General features: G+C 29.5%; 2 protein-coding genes across 3 annotated transcripts in view; both read left to right on the top strand.

The window, feature by feature from the left end:
- Nucleotides 1-2,358: 2,358 nt before the first annotated feature.
- Nucleotides 2,359-5,173, top strand: LOC149057055 (uncharacterized). The gene is made up of 2 exons (XM_089223807.1): nt 2,359-2,954; nt 4,001-5,173. The coding sequence occupies exons 1-2, from the start codon at nt 2,601-2,603 to the stop codon at nt 4,532-4,534; spliced, it is 888 nt and encodes a 295-aa protein (XP_089079933.1). The 5' UTR covers nt 2,359-2,600; the 3' UTR covers nt 4,535-5,173.
- Nucleotides 5,174-7,942: 2,769 nt separating this feature from the next.
- Tmtc3 (Transmembrane O-mannosyltransferase targeting cadherins 3) overlaps nt 7,943-20,743 on the top strand; it is a 61,004-nt gene continuing 48,203 nt past the window's right edge. Inside the window, exons 1-4 of one of the 2 annotated variants that reach the window (XM_015513509.2) lie at nt 7,943-8,554; nt 10,828-10,988; nt 15,248-15,454; nt 15,669-15,805. In XM_015513509.2, coding sequence (XP_015368995.2) covers nt 15,269-15,454; nt 15,669-15,805 — 323 coding nt within the window. In that variant the 5' untranslated portion in view covers nt 7,943-8,554; nt 10,828-10,988; nt 15,248-15,268. The remainder of the gene's footprint in view (nt 8,555-10,827; nt 10,989-15,247; nt 15,455-15,668; nt 15,806-20,743) is intronic. The other variant, XM_015513508.2, reaches the window with a different exon arrangement.

Raw genomic sequence — 20,743 nt, 5'->3', positions numbered from 1 at the left:
AAGCCTCCTCTTCCATTGGCTTGGACCGCTTATGTTGGGCATAAGCCTAACCAAAGCGAGTGCTGAGCGTGAGGCTTTCTTGGCAACCGTGTCCACATGTTTTGCAAACGTCAGCCTTTGGTCCAGAATAACCCCGAGGTACCGCAGCTGCTTATTTATCACTATTGGGTGTCCACCTATCGTCAGGTTCGGGGGAGTATATGCCCATCTCCTAGTCAGCATTACGGCCTCGCTCTTTTGATGGGCGAGCTGAAGGCCTCTACTTGACATCCATCCATCAACCTGCTCCAGAACAGGGTTGATTAAGCCTTCTAGTAAAGATCCCGTTCTTGCCACACCAACAACAGCCAGATCATCAGCAAACCCAACCAGATGAACACCAACCGGCACTAGCATCGTCAAAAGGTCGTCATAGGCAGAATCCCAGAGGATTGGTCCGAGGATAGAGCCCTGGGGAACCCCACAAGTCACTGGTCTGGAAGATCCCTCATCATCCACCAATAATGCGCGCTCTGACAGCCAGGACCGCAGCATCGAGACAAGGTACTCGGGTGTAGATTTCTTTCTGAGGGCAGCTTCTATAACGGGCCATCAAAGCATGTTAAAGGCATTGCTCACATATAGTGTTACGAGCACACATAGGTCTTTGGTACGCCCTTGCGTCGCAGCTACGCTTGCGATCTCGAGGACGGTTGTGACAGCTGTTTCTGTAGAGATGCCTTTCCTGAAGCCAAACTGATTCGGGGCTCTCCTTGTCGCTTGGGCGTCGAAGTGACTCTCTAGTCTTTGAACAAGCAGTCTCTCTAGCAGCTTTCCTGGGGTATCCAAGAGACATATTGGCCGGCAGCTGGAGGAAGAATCTATGGGTTTCCCTGGACCCTTGTGCAGCAGCACCAGCTTTGCCCTCTTCCAGCAGGCAGGAACAACCGCACACCCTGCCACCCACCAAATGACGCCCCTGACTGTATCTATACAGTTAACAGTATATGACGTATACCTACATATTTTATATAAACTGTGAAACACTAAAATCCATAATTGTTGGGAGACTATTATGATTAATATAATATTCGCATTTTTCATATAAACAATTAATGTTTTTTATTCAATAAAAAAAATTGTTAATTTACGCAAAATTATATGGTTTTCTTATTAAAATGTACAGTTGTCCCGCTTTGAAGGAAAAAAATTATGGTCACGTTATGTATAGGTAGTATATAATGTATATACTATATAGTAAGTGAAAAATGCCATAATACAAGTATTTATAATGATTAGTATATTTATTATATTATATTATGGTGCATTATAGAAAATGTTGTAATTTAATGCTATATAGATGAAGTATAAAATAGGACTTGAAATCGATTTTCAATATTGAATCAAAATCAATTTTTTTTTTAAATAATGATAGGTACCTTGAATGAAAGGTATCAAACAATTATATTCAAATAAATAATTCAAAATCAAAAATATTTTTTTACAATATACAATTTGATTTAAAATTTAAATTTAAATTGTATTAATTACAGTTGATTGTTTTTTAATGTTCAAATGTATGCGATATATATCTATTTAATATTTCATTTTATAAGATAAGTATGTGACATAGCCACGCGAACGATGACAGGGCCCTAGTTAGAAATCAAAATTTAAATTTAAAAAATGCATATAGGTAGTTGATAATGTAAATCAAACAAAAAACAATTATGTTCAAAATCAAATTAAAAACCATAAAATTATGATATCAATATACTTATATCATTTCGAATTTAAATCAAAAAAACAAATATCAGCATGTGAAATAGCATCTAATATCAAAATTTTCCATTTGATTTCATGCCATGGTATAAAAAATATAAAATGTGAAATATTTTTTACCAATAACTTTTACACGTTCATGTAACTTAATCACAATAAATAATTATGGTATAATTTATAATCATTAGTTTAAATGATTTCGAAACGTCATTTGGCCACCCTTGTGAATTTGACAGCTTAAATTTAGCAGACAGCGATCTAACCAATTCAACAAATTTGTTAGTAAATTGTTGGACTATGATGTACAACATTCAAAATTGGTAGGACATTATTTTCACCAGGGATCAATTTTGTGCTAAAAACTGACAAGTTCACATTAGCAGTGCGAATTTTCGTTGGAACATGTTGTTACCTTGATGATCTGTATTCGACTATCCTTTCTTTTGTCCCCATTATATATTAATGATTTAATATCATATATATAGTTATGAAACATGAAGAAATATATTGAATACCAGAACAGAGTTAAGCCTCAGTTAACCAGATAATGTATTTTTTTTTTAAATTAGTTTAGTATATTACTTAATAAAGCGTCGATTACATTGAGCGAGTTTACAAGCTGATAGTTGGCTATTTAAGAAGCGGACTAGTCGGCTAGTGCGATTGTAATGATTACACGCAAAACGTGTACTACTCGCTCAGTAGCCAACTAGCTAGCGAGTAAAAACCACGTGTACTACCCCGAGGCGGTTTGCCGTTGTGAATATTAGGTACCTACGTTTTAATTAAACTAATATTACGATTTTTAATCGACATTTCTGCTTGTAACTACTGTTAAAATGAAGTGGAACACAAGTAATATTATACAATTTCTTAATGTGTACCAACAGTACCATTTGTTATGGAATATAAAAGATAAAGACTATTGCAACACAAAATTAAAAAATGAAATTTTCCAACGTTTTTATAATGAACTTAATGAAAATCAGTTAATTGGAGAAATGGATGTAAAGCAATTGAAGGCTAGAATCAAATCCATTAAAGATGTGTACAGACAAGAACTACACAAAATTGAAAAAAGCAAGAAAAGTGGAAGTGGTACCGAAGAAGTTTATTCACCAAAGCTTGCTTGGTTTAACGAAGCAAATTATTTGTCAGAGGTTTTGAGTACAAGAAATAGCAAATCAAATTTGGTGAGTAAAAATTTTTATTTTTAATGAATATTTAGGTATTTATAAATTAATAATAATTAACAGATCATTTTATATTTATTATTTAAATTGTTATTCCAACTTTCTCCCACTGCCACGGCAGAGGATTTTCTTCTATGAAGTGGGTAGCATATGCTCGTCTGACATCCTCAGCAGCACGTTTGTAATTATTGCTGCCTAAATTATTAATAGGTTGCAAAATGTTTGCATTTTCCCTCCATAGTCCAGGTGTTATATTTCCAGTATTTAAATCCTCTCTATCTACTGCTTGTGAAGGTAAGTAATTTCCTGGAGCAGTCTTTCGTAACCAATTATGAAGACTGCAAGCTGCCCAAATTACTTTATCAGTAGTTTCGGGTTTTAAATCTATTGGTCTTGAAAATATTCTGAATCTCCATGCAAGTATGCCAAAAGCATTCTCAACAACTCTTCTGGCACGTGAAAGACGATAATTAAATACCTTTTCCATATCACTTAGCCCAGTTTTACTATAAGGTTTCAAAAGATTTGTTCTTAAAGGGAATGCATCATCTCCAATAATAACAGCATGGTCAGGTATTCCAAGAGTATTACTTTCCATTGCAATATTTAAAGTACTATCTCTAAATATTGCGCTGTCACTTGCGCGTCCATTGCCACCTACGTCAATATAAGTAAAGCAATAATCGGCATCAACCATGGCAAATAATATGATGCTATAGGTTTTTTTGTAATTAAAGTAGGTTGAACCGGAACAAGGAGGTCTTTTGATAATTACGTGTTTCCCATCAATGGCCCCGACACATCTAGGGAAATTCCAACGTTGGGAAAATTTATTTTCGATTTCTTTCCATTCATCAACTACTTTAGGTACCTGCAAATAATAAGATTAATAAATTAAATCAGTTAACATATTATTAATAAATAATAAATATTATAAAAATAAATATATATGTGTAATATATTATGTTATTTATTAACTCATCGTTGCGAAATTTATTTAATAAATCTACTTTATTTGTGCATTATCATTTTTGTACTATTTCTAGGAGCTATCGCAAAACAGTGAAGAAATAGAGCCAGATGAGGACGGTCAAAACTGCTCGGAATATGATGTGTCTAACAACGAAAGCAGCTGCCCAAAAGAACTCCACAAAGAGAAGCAATCAACAGAAATGAGACCACCAGCAGCATCAGTGAAAAGGGTCAAAAAACGAGTAGTATCCGACGAAAACTCAAATTCTGAAATATCAGTCGCGATTCAGCAATTGGACAAAATTGCACAGTCTGCAGCAGAGGAGAAGCCATATGACCAGTTCGGAAAGTTTGTGGCGGCCGAGCTTCGTCAGTTGCCGCAGCGACAAGCAATTTTACTACAACAGGAAATTCAGAATTCTATCATTCGTTCTAAGCTAACATCTTTGGAGCCTACAGTTAATTTAAATTCCCGAGAAGCAAGTCATGTTCCATTTTCACCAGTCCCATTTTCACCATCTTCTGACTATTCATTGTCTACCTCCTCAAATGACGATGATGTTTTAAAACAGGTTATGTTTCAAACATTTGGACCAAGTTCGCTGTAATACTAAATATTTACATATAAATATTGTAACTATATTTTTATTAAATACATTTCTTTAAAAAAACGTACTGTTTTAGTTCGCAAATTAATTGAAAATCATGTTTTATATATTATTTTCAATGGTAAAGGGGGGCTTAACCTATTTATAGTGGTTTATGTATTTTTTTTAGAATGTAATTTAATATATTTTGCATACCTATACCTGTAACTACCTACAACTGTTTAAAAAAATTCTTAAAAAAAATATTTGAGTAGTATTTAAAATCAATTTGAAAAAGTATATAGAATACTACTAAAAAAAATTTGTGGTATTCGAATATTACTTAAATACTTGTAATATAATATTTGAGACAAATTTTAAATACTAATGTATTAGTTATACAAATATTATTTTTTTTATTTCAGTCTTGTGTCAATTTATCTTACATTACAAGAAATATAGAAATTATTTTAAAATGGCATTTTTAAATTAATTTTTACATACCTCAATGAATGGTCGAAGGACGAAAGAAATCGCCGATAGCACTTCAGGCAAAAATATCGATATAGTCGATTCGGGAACTCGAAAAAGGTATTGCAGAGACTTAAAAGAATCGCCAGTTGCTAGATAACGTAGTGTTACTTCAAGTTTTGTGATTACTGGGATTGCCATTCTCATAACTGTATCTTCTTTTTTGAGCATTCCATCTACCATCTTCAGTAAATCTTCAAAATGGGTACAGTCTAATCTCAAAATATTGCGATAAGCTGAAGCGTCTTCGTCCTTCAACTCTTTCAGTAAACTGCTCGATGCACCATACATCTCGCGTCTGCCTATCCATTGTTTCACCCATATATTTCTTTGCCTTTTCCGCTTTTCTTTTTTTTTTAACTCCTTTTTGATAGCATTAGCTAAAATAATGACACCCGCACGTACAATTTCCGTCGACATTTTGTCGACACTGAAACCATAAACGCCAGCGAGTAGCGAATAAAGTAGACCAGCTTTCAACTTTACTCGCGGATAGTTAACAATCTGCTAGTTGGCTAGTGAACATGATTACACTAGGCGAGTTTACTAGCAGATAGTGAATTTGCCAACTATCAGCTTGTAAACTCGCTCAATGTAATCGACGCTTAAGAAATGTGATATTTAACATTTACAATTGATAGGTACATTTTCTAATTTTTAAGAATTCTTGTACTTTACATTTCAATATTATTATTGAAATTTAAATTTATTAGTGAAACTGTTCAAAAAACGAAATTTCTAAAAATCGATTGACAAACTTAGGTTGGTACCTGTATAATACTTAAATACTTTAATATATCATGCACTGTTAATAATTTCTGAATTACAGCATTTGTTCTAAAATTATTTTGTTTCAATAATTTCACACTCATAGCTGGGATAGGTAATTCAAAAAAATGATATAAAGATAATTTAATTCAACTTAAAGTGATTACATTATATTATTATTCTCATCCGAAACGCAACCGCATAAAAAAATGATTTTAATGTAATAATATAAAGGTAGGAAGGTAGGTATGTGGAAATCTAATGCAATATTTAATCAAAGCAGTGAATTCCTTTGTTCTCTTTTTATCTCATTTAATGAGAAGATTAAGGACTAAGTTCGGTTATGTTATTCTATACAATTCCTGGTTGTAGGCCCGTTAGGTTAAGTACACGATTGTCGGTTACACATGATAATATTAGATAGATTTGTTATGATATTATACATAGTATAAATAACTATGAAACTGCATTTTTTATTCAATAATCTTCTTATTAAAACATATTATTTTTATATTATATTATTTTAGTAGTTGATTATTATTTTTTTTCTGGCAATCTTTAGACTAATTTATTATTCTGGTTGTTTCTTTTGTAGTTTTGTTTGTATATTTATAGGTACCAAATGCCTTTTTCCGAATATTGTTTTAGATTATCATTGTCAATAATATATTGCCTGTTAATAAATACAAAATACAAATAAATATAATTATTATATATATTATATTATATAATTATTATATATTATTATATTACAAAGGTAACATTACCTCATATAATATGTACTTAAGACTTTCGATAATTGGTACATATTAAAATAATATTAAATCAATATACTAATTTATATAATTAATTAAATAAGAATAAACAACATTACAACAATCTTAACCTCGCTCGACAAAAGTGAATTGCTTAAATATTATTTTAAAATTTAAAAATTTAAAAATATAATCTTGCATGATTGTATTGTTAAATTCGTACAATTTGTTTTTTAATTTTACATATTTTGGGGATATGATGCTTCATAGTAAATGTTTGGCACACAGTGACCTCATCCCTCAACTCCGACAATATACCTATTACAGCTGTTTTAGGTCTATAGAATTAATAGATAGGGTCTGATTTAAGTATGTATTTGGAGATATAAAACAAAATATAGAATTATATTATGTGGCATCTATTATTCAACAGTAGCATTTCTATATACCCCCCCCCCCCCAGATTTATGATCCGAGTTATATAAAGTGAATTAACTATTACAGTTTATACATTTAGATCGCCATGTGAACGTTTAAATTTGTTGACTCCACTGTACAGAACTATTCTGCATGATACAAGCTGATTGTCAACCATCCCAACTCTAAACGTTTTCACAAGCACAATATTACAACACTATATTTTTTTTATCAGCTTAGATTTTTCTATTAAACAATATGTTCATTATTTATACACTGAATACAAAATTAAACAATTTTCCTATATTATGTCTTAAAATAATATTGTAAATTCCGAGGCACTCTAAGAGCGGAGGCCATATGCTGTGGTTTATAATCGGCAGCCTAATCGTAAATAATATGTGTTTATAATATTATATGGTCGGACGTATTATCTGATACCAACCATTTTTCGCCAATACCTATTCAGCTTAAGTATAAATCTTAAATCGTGTGTGACAGTAATAAACCGTTGTTATCATCATGGTCTCCAGCGTCGATGGTGACGGGTGAGAGGGTATCATACAACGAGGGGTGGATAATATATTAATAATAATATATTATTATTATTATTACGTCCGTGCCCGGGCTGGTGGACGGGCGACGAGGACGAGAAGAGCGACAACGAGCCACATTGGAAAGGGGTGGTGGGTGGATTGGAGTGAAAACGGTATACCGCGACGACTACGACGGGGTCGCGGCGTTCGGCGGCTGTCGGTCTTCGTCGAGCGGCGTCGGCGCGGTCGATGGGTTGTAGAAAACAACAAAAACGAAACGAGAAAAAAATACACACACATACATATAAACACTGTAATACTACCACCGCCGCCAGCGCTCACGAGGCAGGCGCCGCCGCTACCATGCAGAGGCAACGAGGCAGCAGCGCGGGCTGCGGCGGCGGCGATAGTCCTCGCACGAACCCCACCACATTCGGGTCGGGCACAATCATGCGTCCCAAGCCGGAGTGCGTCGTTACCGTGACCGCAGTCTCGTCCCCGTGATAACGCTGACGACATCGTTTTGCTCACGGTAACGGTCGCACTACCGTCGACACATTGTTCTGTTTCGTAATCCGGTTCGGTTCGCTGTTACAACAACAACGACAAGATATTTAAAATATTATTATTAAATCGGAGCGACATGACGTCGTCGTCGTCATCGTGGACGACGACAACAACGACAACGCGTAACGATCATTATTATCGCCGTCGCCGCCGCGTACGCGTAACGACAACCGCCGATGACGAAGCGGTAATAAAATTATTATTACAATAGGTATTCGATATTAATAATTAGTTTATTAATTATCAGATTGGTAAGTTTCACGTTAACTTATCAACGCGACGTTAATCAATTTTGTTACTTTCGCGATCTGCTCACCTACGCGCGCGAGTGACGATTGACGACGACGGACGTGGACAACTGGACCCGTCGTCTCGTACGCCGCCTCGGTGGACATGGTCACGCTGAACGTTTGAACCGGTCGACTACAGACACGAAATAATAATATTATTTATTACTACGACCTACAGTGAGTGGCACATCACATACTGTCCCCTCTAACCACCTAAACCGTCAATATTTTCTTTTTTGGTCTGGTTCTCATAAATGTTTTACTGTCGTTTTGTACGACTTAGGTACTCGACTAGAAAAGATTCGTGACAGTTTTTAGTAATCTAAGTATTGTTGTAACTATCATGGCGTAGCTGTTTAACAATCTTTAAACATAAAAACACTTAACACGTTATTATAATATTTAAAAAATAATAATACCTATTATTGAGTATAATATTTATGAATAAGAATGGGCCAACATTTGGTGTCGTGTGGCCAATATTTTCATTGTGAGCAGGACATATTATGCTCATAACTGGTACCTAAGTGTAAATAATAATTAGTTCCAGGCGCTGGAATGCGAAGTCTGTGTAAATATTGTCCCTAGGAAGTCGGTAGAATCTTTAAAATTGACTAATAGAATATCCGGGCCATCATTGTTTCCCGTACTAATGAGTTTAGTTAGGAGTACTGAGTTAGTCTGGATTCTGAAACACACTGTTACCTAGATTTAACCGTTCCAATGTTCTGGCATGTTATCGTAAACCATTAAACTTTCTTTACCAGATGAAATATTGATATTATTTTTTATTATTTTACCTAATTGAAGCCTACCTACGTGGGTAGTTATACCTACTTCTGAAGAAATCTTACGCTTAAGACGGGATGACCCACGGACCCACGTATAATTTTTAGGCTAAAAAATGAGTATAAACTGTCGAGTTTATACTATCTAGGTATTGAAAAATAAATTGTATACCTGTTATAGGTGAAAATACGCGTATAACACTTCAATCTACAATAAATCATGCCGGGTACCTATAATTTAAGAGCAATTTTCCATTTGCATATTTGATTTTCACAATTTTATAATACCCAATGTTATACCGATAAAATAACTTTACTTGAATAACCTAAATAATGTGGTTTTACTCAATTTTATCAGAATTTCATCTACTTACCTAAAATGTTATCATACGTTTTATTAGTTGGTATTAACGTCATGACCAAAATAATGACTGCACATTATCGGCGTGGACAATGTTGTATAATAATATACCTTGTGTTGTAATTAGGTAATTCAATTAGGTATATACATATTTCTCGATATTTACTAACCCCAATAATCGGAAAAAAAATGTTAACCGAGATGGTCTGGCGATAGTTCCCAAAAAATAGTCCTTTTTTCGACAATATGTTTTTGTCTGTGTTTTTGCCTAATGGGAGAGTTCAATGTTGTATATTTACACAGCTACATCAGCAAGTCACAATCCAGTCTATGCTCATCGGAGCAACTAGACATTTGAACAAGGGAGTGCCATAAGCTCCAGGTTTTTTTTGATGACTTAATGGGACCTAACTTTTTAAAAATTTCTTAGGGTGCTCATTTTGACTTAGGGGGTGCTAAGGACCCAAAGCATCTCCCCAAGTTGCACCAATATCAATATTATACTATCATAATAAATCTGAGTTTGAAACCCATTATAAAATATGACGTGTAGGCTATTTATTTATTCATATCTCCTAGTAATTAACATTGAGAAACAATAATTAAGATTTGATAAAAAAAATACTATTCTTACTTCTTAGGTACCTAAATGGTACTACCTACTATTTAGGTAAAATTAGTTCATTAATGAACAATTTAATGTATTTTTTAGATTTATTTCTTAAAATTCATTTTTGTGTAACGTGACAAAAAAGTAGAAAAATATATTATTTCTTTAAAAATTATAGTAAAAAATTGTTTCATACGTTCAGCTCTAAGTAGGTACAAGGAATAGAATTACGAAATATTGTACATTTTATTTTGCTCTAAGTATGTATAGTTGATTGATCTACATATTTACGAGTATATCGATGAGATAGAATGTATGAATACTTTGTGATTATACACCTAAATAGGTTACGTTGTTTTAATCAATATTATATGACTACCAAAACGCGTTTCGTCTACTCACCCAAAATGTACCTAATCATTAGGCTTATTAATTAGTAGATGGCGAGGTAGATGGGCACAGGTACGTCATCACCGTAATATCGACTGCCCAATATTGGCGTGGACAACGTTGTACCTATTATTGTACTATTTATTATAAAAATAATATCTAATTCAATAATGAAAATAGGTACATAATCATTGAAAATAAAATTACGGGTGTTTTGGTAATTCGAAAATAGTAGTTTTTTCCTCGTCGATTGTCGTTTTTCGCCAAATGAGAAAGTATTCAATGATCTATATTTTCACAGCTGCAGCAGGAAGTCGCATTTCAGCCAATTCTTATTCTGCCATAATAAATCTGAGATTGAAACCAATGAAAATATGTTGAGTACTTAGGTACATTTATTTATTCTCCTCTCAAAATATTGAGATACAAATATACAATAATTCCTGATTAAAATTCTTATACGTAAGTAAACTACTATTAAATTAATTTATAATGAACAATAAGTGCTTTTTTTTCTTATCATGCATGTCTGCGTAATACGACTAAAAAAATATTGTTTTGTTTCCTAAATATTTAGCTCTTAGATAAATTAATATAAATGAAAAATTGTATAATTAACCTTATAATTATTTTGCGCTAAGTGTATTTGATAGGTCTATCGCTGACTATCGAGATAGCATAGGTACACGATAACTTCCAATAATTTTAATTACACTATTTATATTTATGTAAAATCAGTGGACAGTGAAAATTTACTCATTTTTCGTCTTATCGTGCATGTCTATTGTCTGATATACGACCAAAATAATACAAAATATTGTTATTCAATCTATTTCTATCGAGATAATATATGAAAACTTTTTAATTTGTCATTAAATTATTTATACCTATTTTTGTGAAATCAATTCATACCTAATGATAAATGAACTAAATTTTGTTTTTGCCACGTCTGCGTACACTAGTAAAAGGAATAAAAAAAATACTGTTCCGTTTCTTTCGAGGTTTCTTTTTATATAAAAAAAAAAATTGCTTCATATATATATATATATGTATTTCTTAGAATTCTATACATATAGATATGTACAGTTGTTTTGTGTATGTAGGTTAGTATTATAGTATTGATTGATCTATTTCTTTTGAGATATTTTCTATTCAATAATAAGCTCGATAATAACTAATAGCTTCAGATCACACGTGGTACCAATATATATTTTATCGTCTAAACTACCCATTGTATAATAGTTTTGTGCTCAATTTTATTTTTTCAAAGCGTCGACTTTATTTACCTTTTTTCTTTGATACGTTTGTTAAAAATTAAAGTTGGTTGCTCTGCTGTAAAAGAAAAAAAAACAGGTATATTTTGAAACTGATTTATTAAACAAAATTGATTCCTAAAATTAAATTTTGTGTTAAAAATAACTTAATTAAGAGTCTTTTATAATATATATTTGTGTTATTTTTATCATTAAATTTGACATTAATCGAGATATTAATATAGGTACTCTATATTGCATAAAAGAAATTTGATTTTGAAAACAAATGAAAAAATTCACTAAATCTATTAATTTTTGTTTTGAATTTACAACTAGATTAAAAATTAATTTTTGACCTTATGGCCTTTTTTAGTCATTGTTTGTTATATTTTTATTTTCGCCTTAATTACTTTAGTACCTATAAAAAAATAGATAAAATTCTGTCGTATATTTTCCTTGTAAAACATTTAGGTAGTTAATAAAATCTTATATCTCTTTTTTTTGAGTTTCAATATCAAAATAATAATTAAAATAAATTTTTATTCATATAATGAAATCATAAACATAATATTAATCTTATTTGGAATAAGAATTATCCAATGAATTATTGGTATATATAGGTAGGTAGGAATTTTCTGAGGTATTCCCTTGTATTGTGGTTTTAAAACAAATTGTTGAAAATTTTTATTTGTAAGTAGATAGGTAGCATCAAAATCGTATTCGTATACCTACTATTTAAACTACTAAAAATAGTTTATTGTTAGAGAATAGCTGGTGTAATATATAAATTTATATCTATTTCATCGGTTTTAGTTTTGATGTAAAACGTAGGTATTGTTAATTTGTATATTATAATTATATAGACGAACTAATGCGTAGGTATGTACGAGTACATTATTTAGAATGATTAGAAATCGATTTTTCATTAATTATTACGCTTCAGTAGTTTGATATTTTTATATTTAAAATGTATAACCTTGTCCATTAGGTTGTTTGTTATGTTTTATATTATACATATATCTGTTTTTATTCCTAAACATTTATTCTTGTAAATCGATTTAATAGTTATGTTATGTAGGTACCTATAGTTTTCAGTTATATAAATTTAAGATGCACTCTGCTGATTTTTGCAAATTGTCCGCAATTTTATAAATTTTAAATGTGTCATTTTATATTTTAGTTGTCATCTTAATTTGAGTCTTAATTATTATACTTTTACAATAATCTACTGCTACCTGATGCCTATTTAGAGGGAAGGGGTTGATACGGTGTATTATATTGACAAACAATGACTTCACAGGAAATAAATTCTCACGCCTTAAAGAGTTATCGGATTTTAATAATAATAATATTTTTTTTTTTTTTTATCTGAAAGAACATTATTTCCTGTATTAAACTCTGATTTTTAATTTTATTTCAATGAATAATATAATTTGCAAAAAAGCTTACTATTGTATACCTACTGTTTTAAAGACATATTAGGTGTAATGTTTAAGACTAAAATATTAATTAATTCTATTACTATTGTAATTCAAATATCTATTAGGCTTATTGTACCACAAGTACAGATTGTTAAATGTTCTTAATTCAAAATAAAAAAAAATAAATATATTGAAAAATGGAGTTGAAAACTTCCTGTAGAATATTACCTTAAATTAGTTAAAAAAAAAAAGTTAGGTTGACTGAATAGAACATAATATCATTATTCTCGTAGAGCTTATTTTTGTGGACAAAATGCCATTGACACCGGTGGTCTTAGAACATATTTTTTCCAAACATTCATTTTATATCGAAATACGAAATTAAATCCCATTAAATTATAATATTTAGTTATACTTATACTTTGTATTTAATTTGGGAGAATCGTGTTCATTTTTAGCCGACGCGCGACGTCTTCAAACAGAGTTCTGAACGACATAGTCTAATAAAGTTGAGTGTACCTAACCTATATAGTCTAATTACACGTATTAATGCTACATACATGCTATATTATTGTTATATAATTAATATTCGTAACACGTCGTATTTTACAAACGAAGTGAATTGTATTTATTTATTTATTTATATTCGTTCGATTTCGTTTTAATTGTATATAATTTTTTCAGTAAAATCTATATTATATCATAGGTATATCATAATATTATCATAACTTTGTTTGTAATGCATAAAATGTTAAAAATAAAAATAAAAAATAAAATTATAAGTAATATTATTCTCGGAAATTACCAAAATATGCATGCTAATCAGGATAAGGATATTTTATATCTATTTGTGACACTTTTCCCATTGAAAATTAAAGGTTGAGTTCGGAATTATTAAATTAGGCTTTATATTTGCTTACAAAATACAAAAACTTAGGTACAAACCTAATAAAACATAATAATAGATAATCCGCGTGCAGTTTATTTGTAAATCATATTTTATGCTTTTTTTGTATAACTATAACTAGACTACAGCGTATTATAATAATACTTAAAACGAATAATCTAGTAGTGAGTTACAACTACCTCCTTGGAGTGAAAAAAGTAGATATTGAGAAAACATTAAGTTAAAAGTACGCAAACATCTATGAAAGTTTTCTTTTGTTCGGTACTTGTAAAAATAACTAGAAAAAAAAAACCACCTACTAAACAATTCCACGTGCCAGGTTTAATACTTGAAATAATTTTTTTTTACATTTCAATATTTAAAGCGTTAACATTGGTCATTGACCAATCTGTACTTGAAAGTCGAAATCTATAAGATAAAAAAATCAGTTTTCTACTACTTAAACTAGCTAATAACGTTTTCTAAACACTTAAACGTTATGTATAATCGATAACAGCGAGTTTATTTGTTCAAAACATTTAAGTCATGTTAAAGGGTCGGTTCGCGATCGGCGATGTAAAAGAGCGTAGGTATAGGTATAATGTTTATAAATACGAACAACAATTGACATTTTCTCCAATTAACTATTAATCCTTTATAAACAGACAACGGAGATTATGAAACGAAATTTCTATTTAACCGGAAAATATATATAGGTAGGCATAGATCATATGTTTTACTGCATATAAAATTATGTGGTACTGGTGACAGTAGGGTACCAGCTTAAGGAAATCGAAATTTCAAATCAAGCATAGTTTAATTGTTATTAACCTCTGTTTTTTTTTTTTTTTTTGTAGGTAAGTACCGCGTTAGTTTCTCTGTAAGTTAGTATTATTATCTGTGATTTAAATACATTTTCTGGAAATAAAACCAAAAGTGAAAATCTATATAATTAAAAAAAAATGTATCTTGTAAAAAGTAGATCTACTTAGGCGAGGTACCTACAAGGTAAACTGAAATAAAATAAACTATAATATTATAACTATGATTATTTGGTGATATCTGCGCGTGTTCGCGGGTAATTGTATATCATATCTGATAAAAAAAAACACAAAACATTTCGTAATTTTTTACTTGAATATTGATGTTGTACATTTGCAGAACACTAAGTAAAGCAGCACAATGGCGTCATCGGTAGCCGTATCGTCAATAATATTTTTTACATGCTTGGTATGCTACTACAACAGTCTTTACTGTGACTTCGTCTTCGATGACATTAGTGCTATAAAAGACAACCGAGATTTAAAACCTCAAACTCCTGTATGGAACATATTTTACAACGACTTTTGGGGCACGCCAATGCATAAGGTAAAAATTCATGCAAACATAAATATCTATAAGTACTTATATGTTTGTTGTTTTCATTCGATATAATATAATTTTATTTTATATTTTATATACAAACCGTTTATATTATGTTGTAATATATCATTGTATTTTTCTATATTTATAAGAATACTGTAGGTAGGTTAATAGTTGTTATTTTTATTTCATATAATAGGTATGTTCAACTTTTTTTCAGGAACAAAGTCATAAGTCATATCGACCTTTAACAGTTTTAACGTTCAGATGGAATTACATGATCCATCAGTTGGAACCTATGGGTTATCATCTTGTGAACATACTACTTCATGCCATAACAAGTGTTCTCTACTATAGGTGAGTTTTAATAATTTATTTAATAAAAATTGAGATAAAATTGGACTATGAAAAAAATACTTGCTAAATTAAAGATAGTAATTGTAATTTATCCGCATTTGTAGTGTAAATATCATTAGCTATATTATATAACTTTGTATTCAAAAACGTAAATCTAAGAGTTGTTTCTATAGCTGTGTAGATTACAAAATGCGTAGAATTTGATCCCATACAAAATACTCCTTCCATGATAAAATTATTAATCCCTGCAACAGTATTCGAAAAGCAAAACTTTGTGAAAACTTTGCACCTCCTAAAACCACTACGGGTCCTAGAACTTTGAACGGCTCTATACCTTAGTATTCCTTATAATTTTCATTCATCCTTTTATACAATAATTATCACCCACGCATACATTTATTTTTTATCAAACCGATGTAAGTTGGTACCTACCTATACGAGCTGAGAGTATTAAATTAAATAAGCTTATATTTGTTTAAAAATGTTTAGTGATAAAAGTAAAGATAATATAATAAATAGAACAAAAATTATTCACTAATTATGTTATTGTTAAACTAACAGATCTTTTATCTCCAAAAATGAAATGAAAAATATTATTTTTAGGCACAAAAGTTATTATTATTTTGTATTTTAATAGTATACGTATACCCATAGTCCTACAAGGTTATATGTGATAAAATAATCATAATCTGCTAATGTAACATAAAAATGAATATAATAGAGAAATAAATGTCGAATTTAAGAGAACGCCACACGCGCATGTGTGTCTCCGTCTTACAAATTCGTAACATAAAAACTGTTTCGCGTAGTTAAGAACCGAGAAAGCTACAGTTATAACTAAGAAACGAAATTTTCACCATATAAAAAGGAGAATTTTGTGATCAATATCGTTTTTGTTTTTTCGATATCACTTTTACAAAAAAGTTCATAATACAGTTTCATAATGCATTATTTTTGTATTTTTAAGTATAAATAATTTTTTTGTAGTTCCGATATCGAAAAAATAAAACGATATTGCACAGGCAAAGTTCTTTTTATATGGTGAAAATTTCGTTTCTTTGTTATAACTTATAACTTATAACTGTAGTTTTCTTAGTTCTTTCTCGTGCTAAACGGTTTTTGCTATGTTACTAGTTACTATGCACTTGTAAGACGGATACAATACATGCGGGTGTGGCGTGATCTTAATGTTTTACTGAAGCAAGACCTTTAGCTGTTCAATTTATTTAATATCGTGTAGACCATATAGGTACAAATTATACTACTTATCTAAATTTATTTTAATGCACTATGGTTTAAATGTATACAGGGTGATTCTTTTATCAAACAACACTCATTATTTAAAAAAGTATTGACTTTTTTCAATTTTTTTTTTTCAAAATTGTAGATTTACACTCTTCTTGAATTGTTTATTATTTTTATATTCTTCACCCTTATATTTATTAGATAAACCACTATCAACTTTTGATTTTCAAATGGTAACCTATACTTAAAATTTCATAAATGAATAAAGCTATTTTTTTTTATTAATTATTACGTTAAAATTTCGAATTTAGCGCCAGTAGTTTTTGAGTTATAGGTATTAAAGTTTAGATTGGCAGAGTGGAGTGGTACGGGGTTACCCCGCAAAATGTTTGTCCACTACTCCGCCTGTCTAAACTTAAAATACTTATAACTCATAAACTACTCGTCCTAAATTCGATTTTTATGTATCAAAATTTATAGAAAAATATTCTGCTTTGGAATATGAAATTAAAAAACTATGTTGCTATTCAAAAAAGTAAAAAACTTAAAAATAATAAGGATAAAAAATATTTTAAAATATAATTTTTTAATAAAAGCGTTGGTTTTTCAACAACTTGAAACTATGTAAAAAACTATTTTGAAAAAAGTCAATACTTTTTTAAATAATGAGTGTTTGATAAAAGAATCACCCTGTACCTATATTTGATTTAAATATTTTTAGAATTAAAAATTCTAAAATCTAAATCATTGTTAATCTAAATTTATGAAACATATACCTATAATAATACTGTCTAAAGAAATTTCCTTCCACGGTATATTCACTAAATAATTATAATTTCTGAAAATATGATTAAGAATAAATCACATTTCTGAAGTATTTGAATATCTCCAATAACTTATTCTGAAAGTATTCTTAGATGTTTACAATAATTATTTGATCGATTGTATGTTTCTTAAATGTCATCTGAACGTATTTCTACAGTTAAAATATTAGCACATAATATATTCTGCATCATAGCACTGTAATATTGACCACGCATATTATTATTATTGTTAAGAAAAAAAAATCCAAAATAAAAATAGAATTTTTACTTCGTTACCTATCTGGAATGGGTTTTCATGGGATAGATATTTCGATTAAACAATCGGAGCGAATGACCTTCACAGTCCCTTGATGTTTCAAAAGAAAATCCTTGTAAAACAATCTTTAGAATGTACTTTCCTACTTTATTCCAGTGCTTTAAAATCTGTTCCTACGCTTATATTTCAAAAACTAACATAATATTTAGGTACGCGTAAACACAAATATTCTGCTTATTATTATTTTTATTTTATAAAGTAATAACATGCTCAATAAATAGTGTTAACACATAATATGTTTGATTTTTAGGGAGGGGAAGGGGAATTATTTAACGTGTTTGACGTGAGGAATTAATAATAGTCTCTCGACCGCAGCTCTGTAGTTGTAAAGAGGAAAACTTAATACGTTTAATATAATATCGTTGTAACATATTTTTGTACTTAAAATGATTTTATTAATTATAGGTTTATATATGCCATTATTTAATTATAAATTATTTAGATTTAAACATTTAAAACGAAGTCTTTGCCAAGTTCATCTTCACCATGTTTTATTATTGTAAAATTTTTCTTTTATTATGTGTGCATAGTAAATCTTTTATACCATTTAAAACAAAATTATTTACAACTGACAACTTATATTAATATAAAATGAAATAAAGTTATTTAATTATTAAACTAAGAGGTTTGAGTAGGGTCATATCCTATTATTATTAGGTACTTCATGCAATCTTACCGCCCATACTAACGGATCTTAATATTCAATTATTTATAGGTATAGCTACCCAACTGAAAGTTTACGGTTATAAAAAAAGTAACCAAATAATTTCTCAAATTTTAATATTATGAATACTACAATTTTCATACGTTAATATTGTGGATATAATAATTTCATAATTATATTTATTGATATCATGATAATATATTATCAAGTAACAACATTACAAACCATAGAAATTTAAAGAGAAAGACTGCGTTAACGAGATATGTATAACTTTATTCTTCTATGTAAAAATAATCATTATTTAGATATATTATAATAGAAAAATGCTTGAAGTATTTACTGTAGTTTTATAATTTTTACAAACCTTGATTTAAACCGAATCCAATAAAATGAAAAACTTCGTACCTCCAGGTTCTCAAAATAGTAGGTCCATATATATTCTCAATAACTTCTAAAGTACTTTATCACCAAACTGTCACAATTCAAAATTTATAGTTTTGAGAAAAATGTATTTGAAGTTTTAATGAAGATATTTTAATTAATTTTTCACTTTTGCGTTTGAAACTAAAAACTTAAATAGGTACTTGCAAACATACTTACACATATGACTTTTTCAAATGTTATGAAATACTCATTAAAGCAAAAAAGTTACTAAATATAAATACTGATCCATAATTTTTAGTGGCTAAATAAAAAATGATTTTAATGTGGCATTCTTGTATTAATTTAAAGAGGTATTTTTTTACTATTCGAAAATACCCATAACTCTTAATTGATGAATGTTGAGTTGTGGTAGTTTTGTTCTAGAGGTGTGAGTTAACTGTATTTAAATTTATTTATTTATTTGCAAACAAACAAATATAATACATTAATAGATAATAGTTTGCTCATCTCATGTAAGCTAATGCTTGATGTATTGAAGATTATGAGTTCTTGAAATAGTGTATAACAATTATACTATAGAATTAGAAACAGTATACGTTATTATAAATAGATAAAAACAGAAAAAAATAAAGTTAAATAATAATTATATTTACAACTTAGAACATAGCATGTGTTTAAGATATGATATATTTATGTAGGTATATTAATTATATAATAAAGATTAAAGGTAGTTTTAATATGTTAAACTTAAAATAATAATAGTTTTTGAAGAGATTAATATTTATTTTTAAATCTTTATAAAGAGTAATTGCAGTATTTAATGTGCTTTTAAGACCAAAAGATTTATAACATCTAGGTATATTTATATTTACATTCTTTCTAAATCTAGTATTAGAATTATGGTTAAATATTGGTACTACACTCCTATGCTTATATATTGTAAGTAATAATAATTTTTTTTTAAATACATTTTCAAAATTAAATACATTTAACTCATTGGTTACCTATAGTATTAGTACATGACGTTTAATTAGGTAACTTTAATATAAATTAAATTGTATTATTTTATTTATAGTTGTTACTAGTTTTTTTAGATGAATATTATAAGTTAAACTCCAACTCAATTTCATAAGAAATAACTGACTGAACTAATGAGATATAAATATTTCCCAATTGTAAATTGTATTTTATCAAGTATAGATCTAAGATTACGAAAAATATATAAAAAATTACGACATAATGATACTAAATATTCTATGTGATTTTTCTATTTTAAACGTGAGTCAATATATGTATAATCTTATTTTATACAACTTACATTTTCAATACATTAGCACGTACAAATTATAGGTTATTATTCATTAATCAGTGCGTCGAGTGTTGACATATTTTTTAAATTGTTTTGAATATCAATATTTTGTATTTTAAAAACAGTGCGTTTTGTTTTATTAAGATTTAATTCAAGTAGGTTGTTATCAAACCATGATTTAGTAGTATTTAAAAAT

This window comes from Diuraphis noxia, unplaced genomic scaffold, assembly GCF_037042655.1.
Source record: "Diuraphis noxia isolate RWA-SAM2 unplaced genomic scaffold, SU_Dnox_SAM2 contig0003, whole genome shotgun sequence".
NCBI lineage: Eukaryota > Metazoa > Arthropoda > Insecta > Hemiptera > Aphididae > Diuraphis > Diuraphis noxia.
Note: the sequence above shows the minus strand (reverse complement) of the source record. Positions and strands in the feature narration are given on the sequence as shown.

Excerpts from the sequence above, each read along its gene's own strand:
- LOC149057055 (XM_089223807.1), top strand. The coding sequence starts at position 2,601 with ATGAAGTGGAACACAAGTAATATTATACAATTTCTTAATGTGTACCAA. Across the intron at positions 2,955-4,000 it reads GAAATAGCAAATCAAATTTG|GAGCTATCGCAAAACAGTGA; the intron begins GTGAGTAAAAAT and ends TACTATTTCTAG.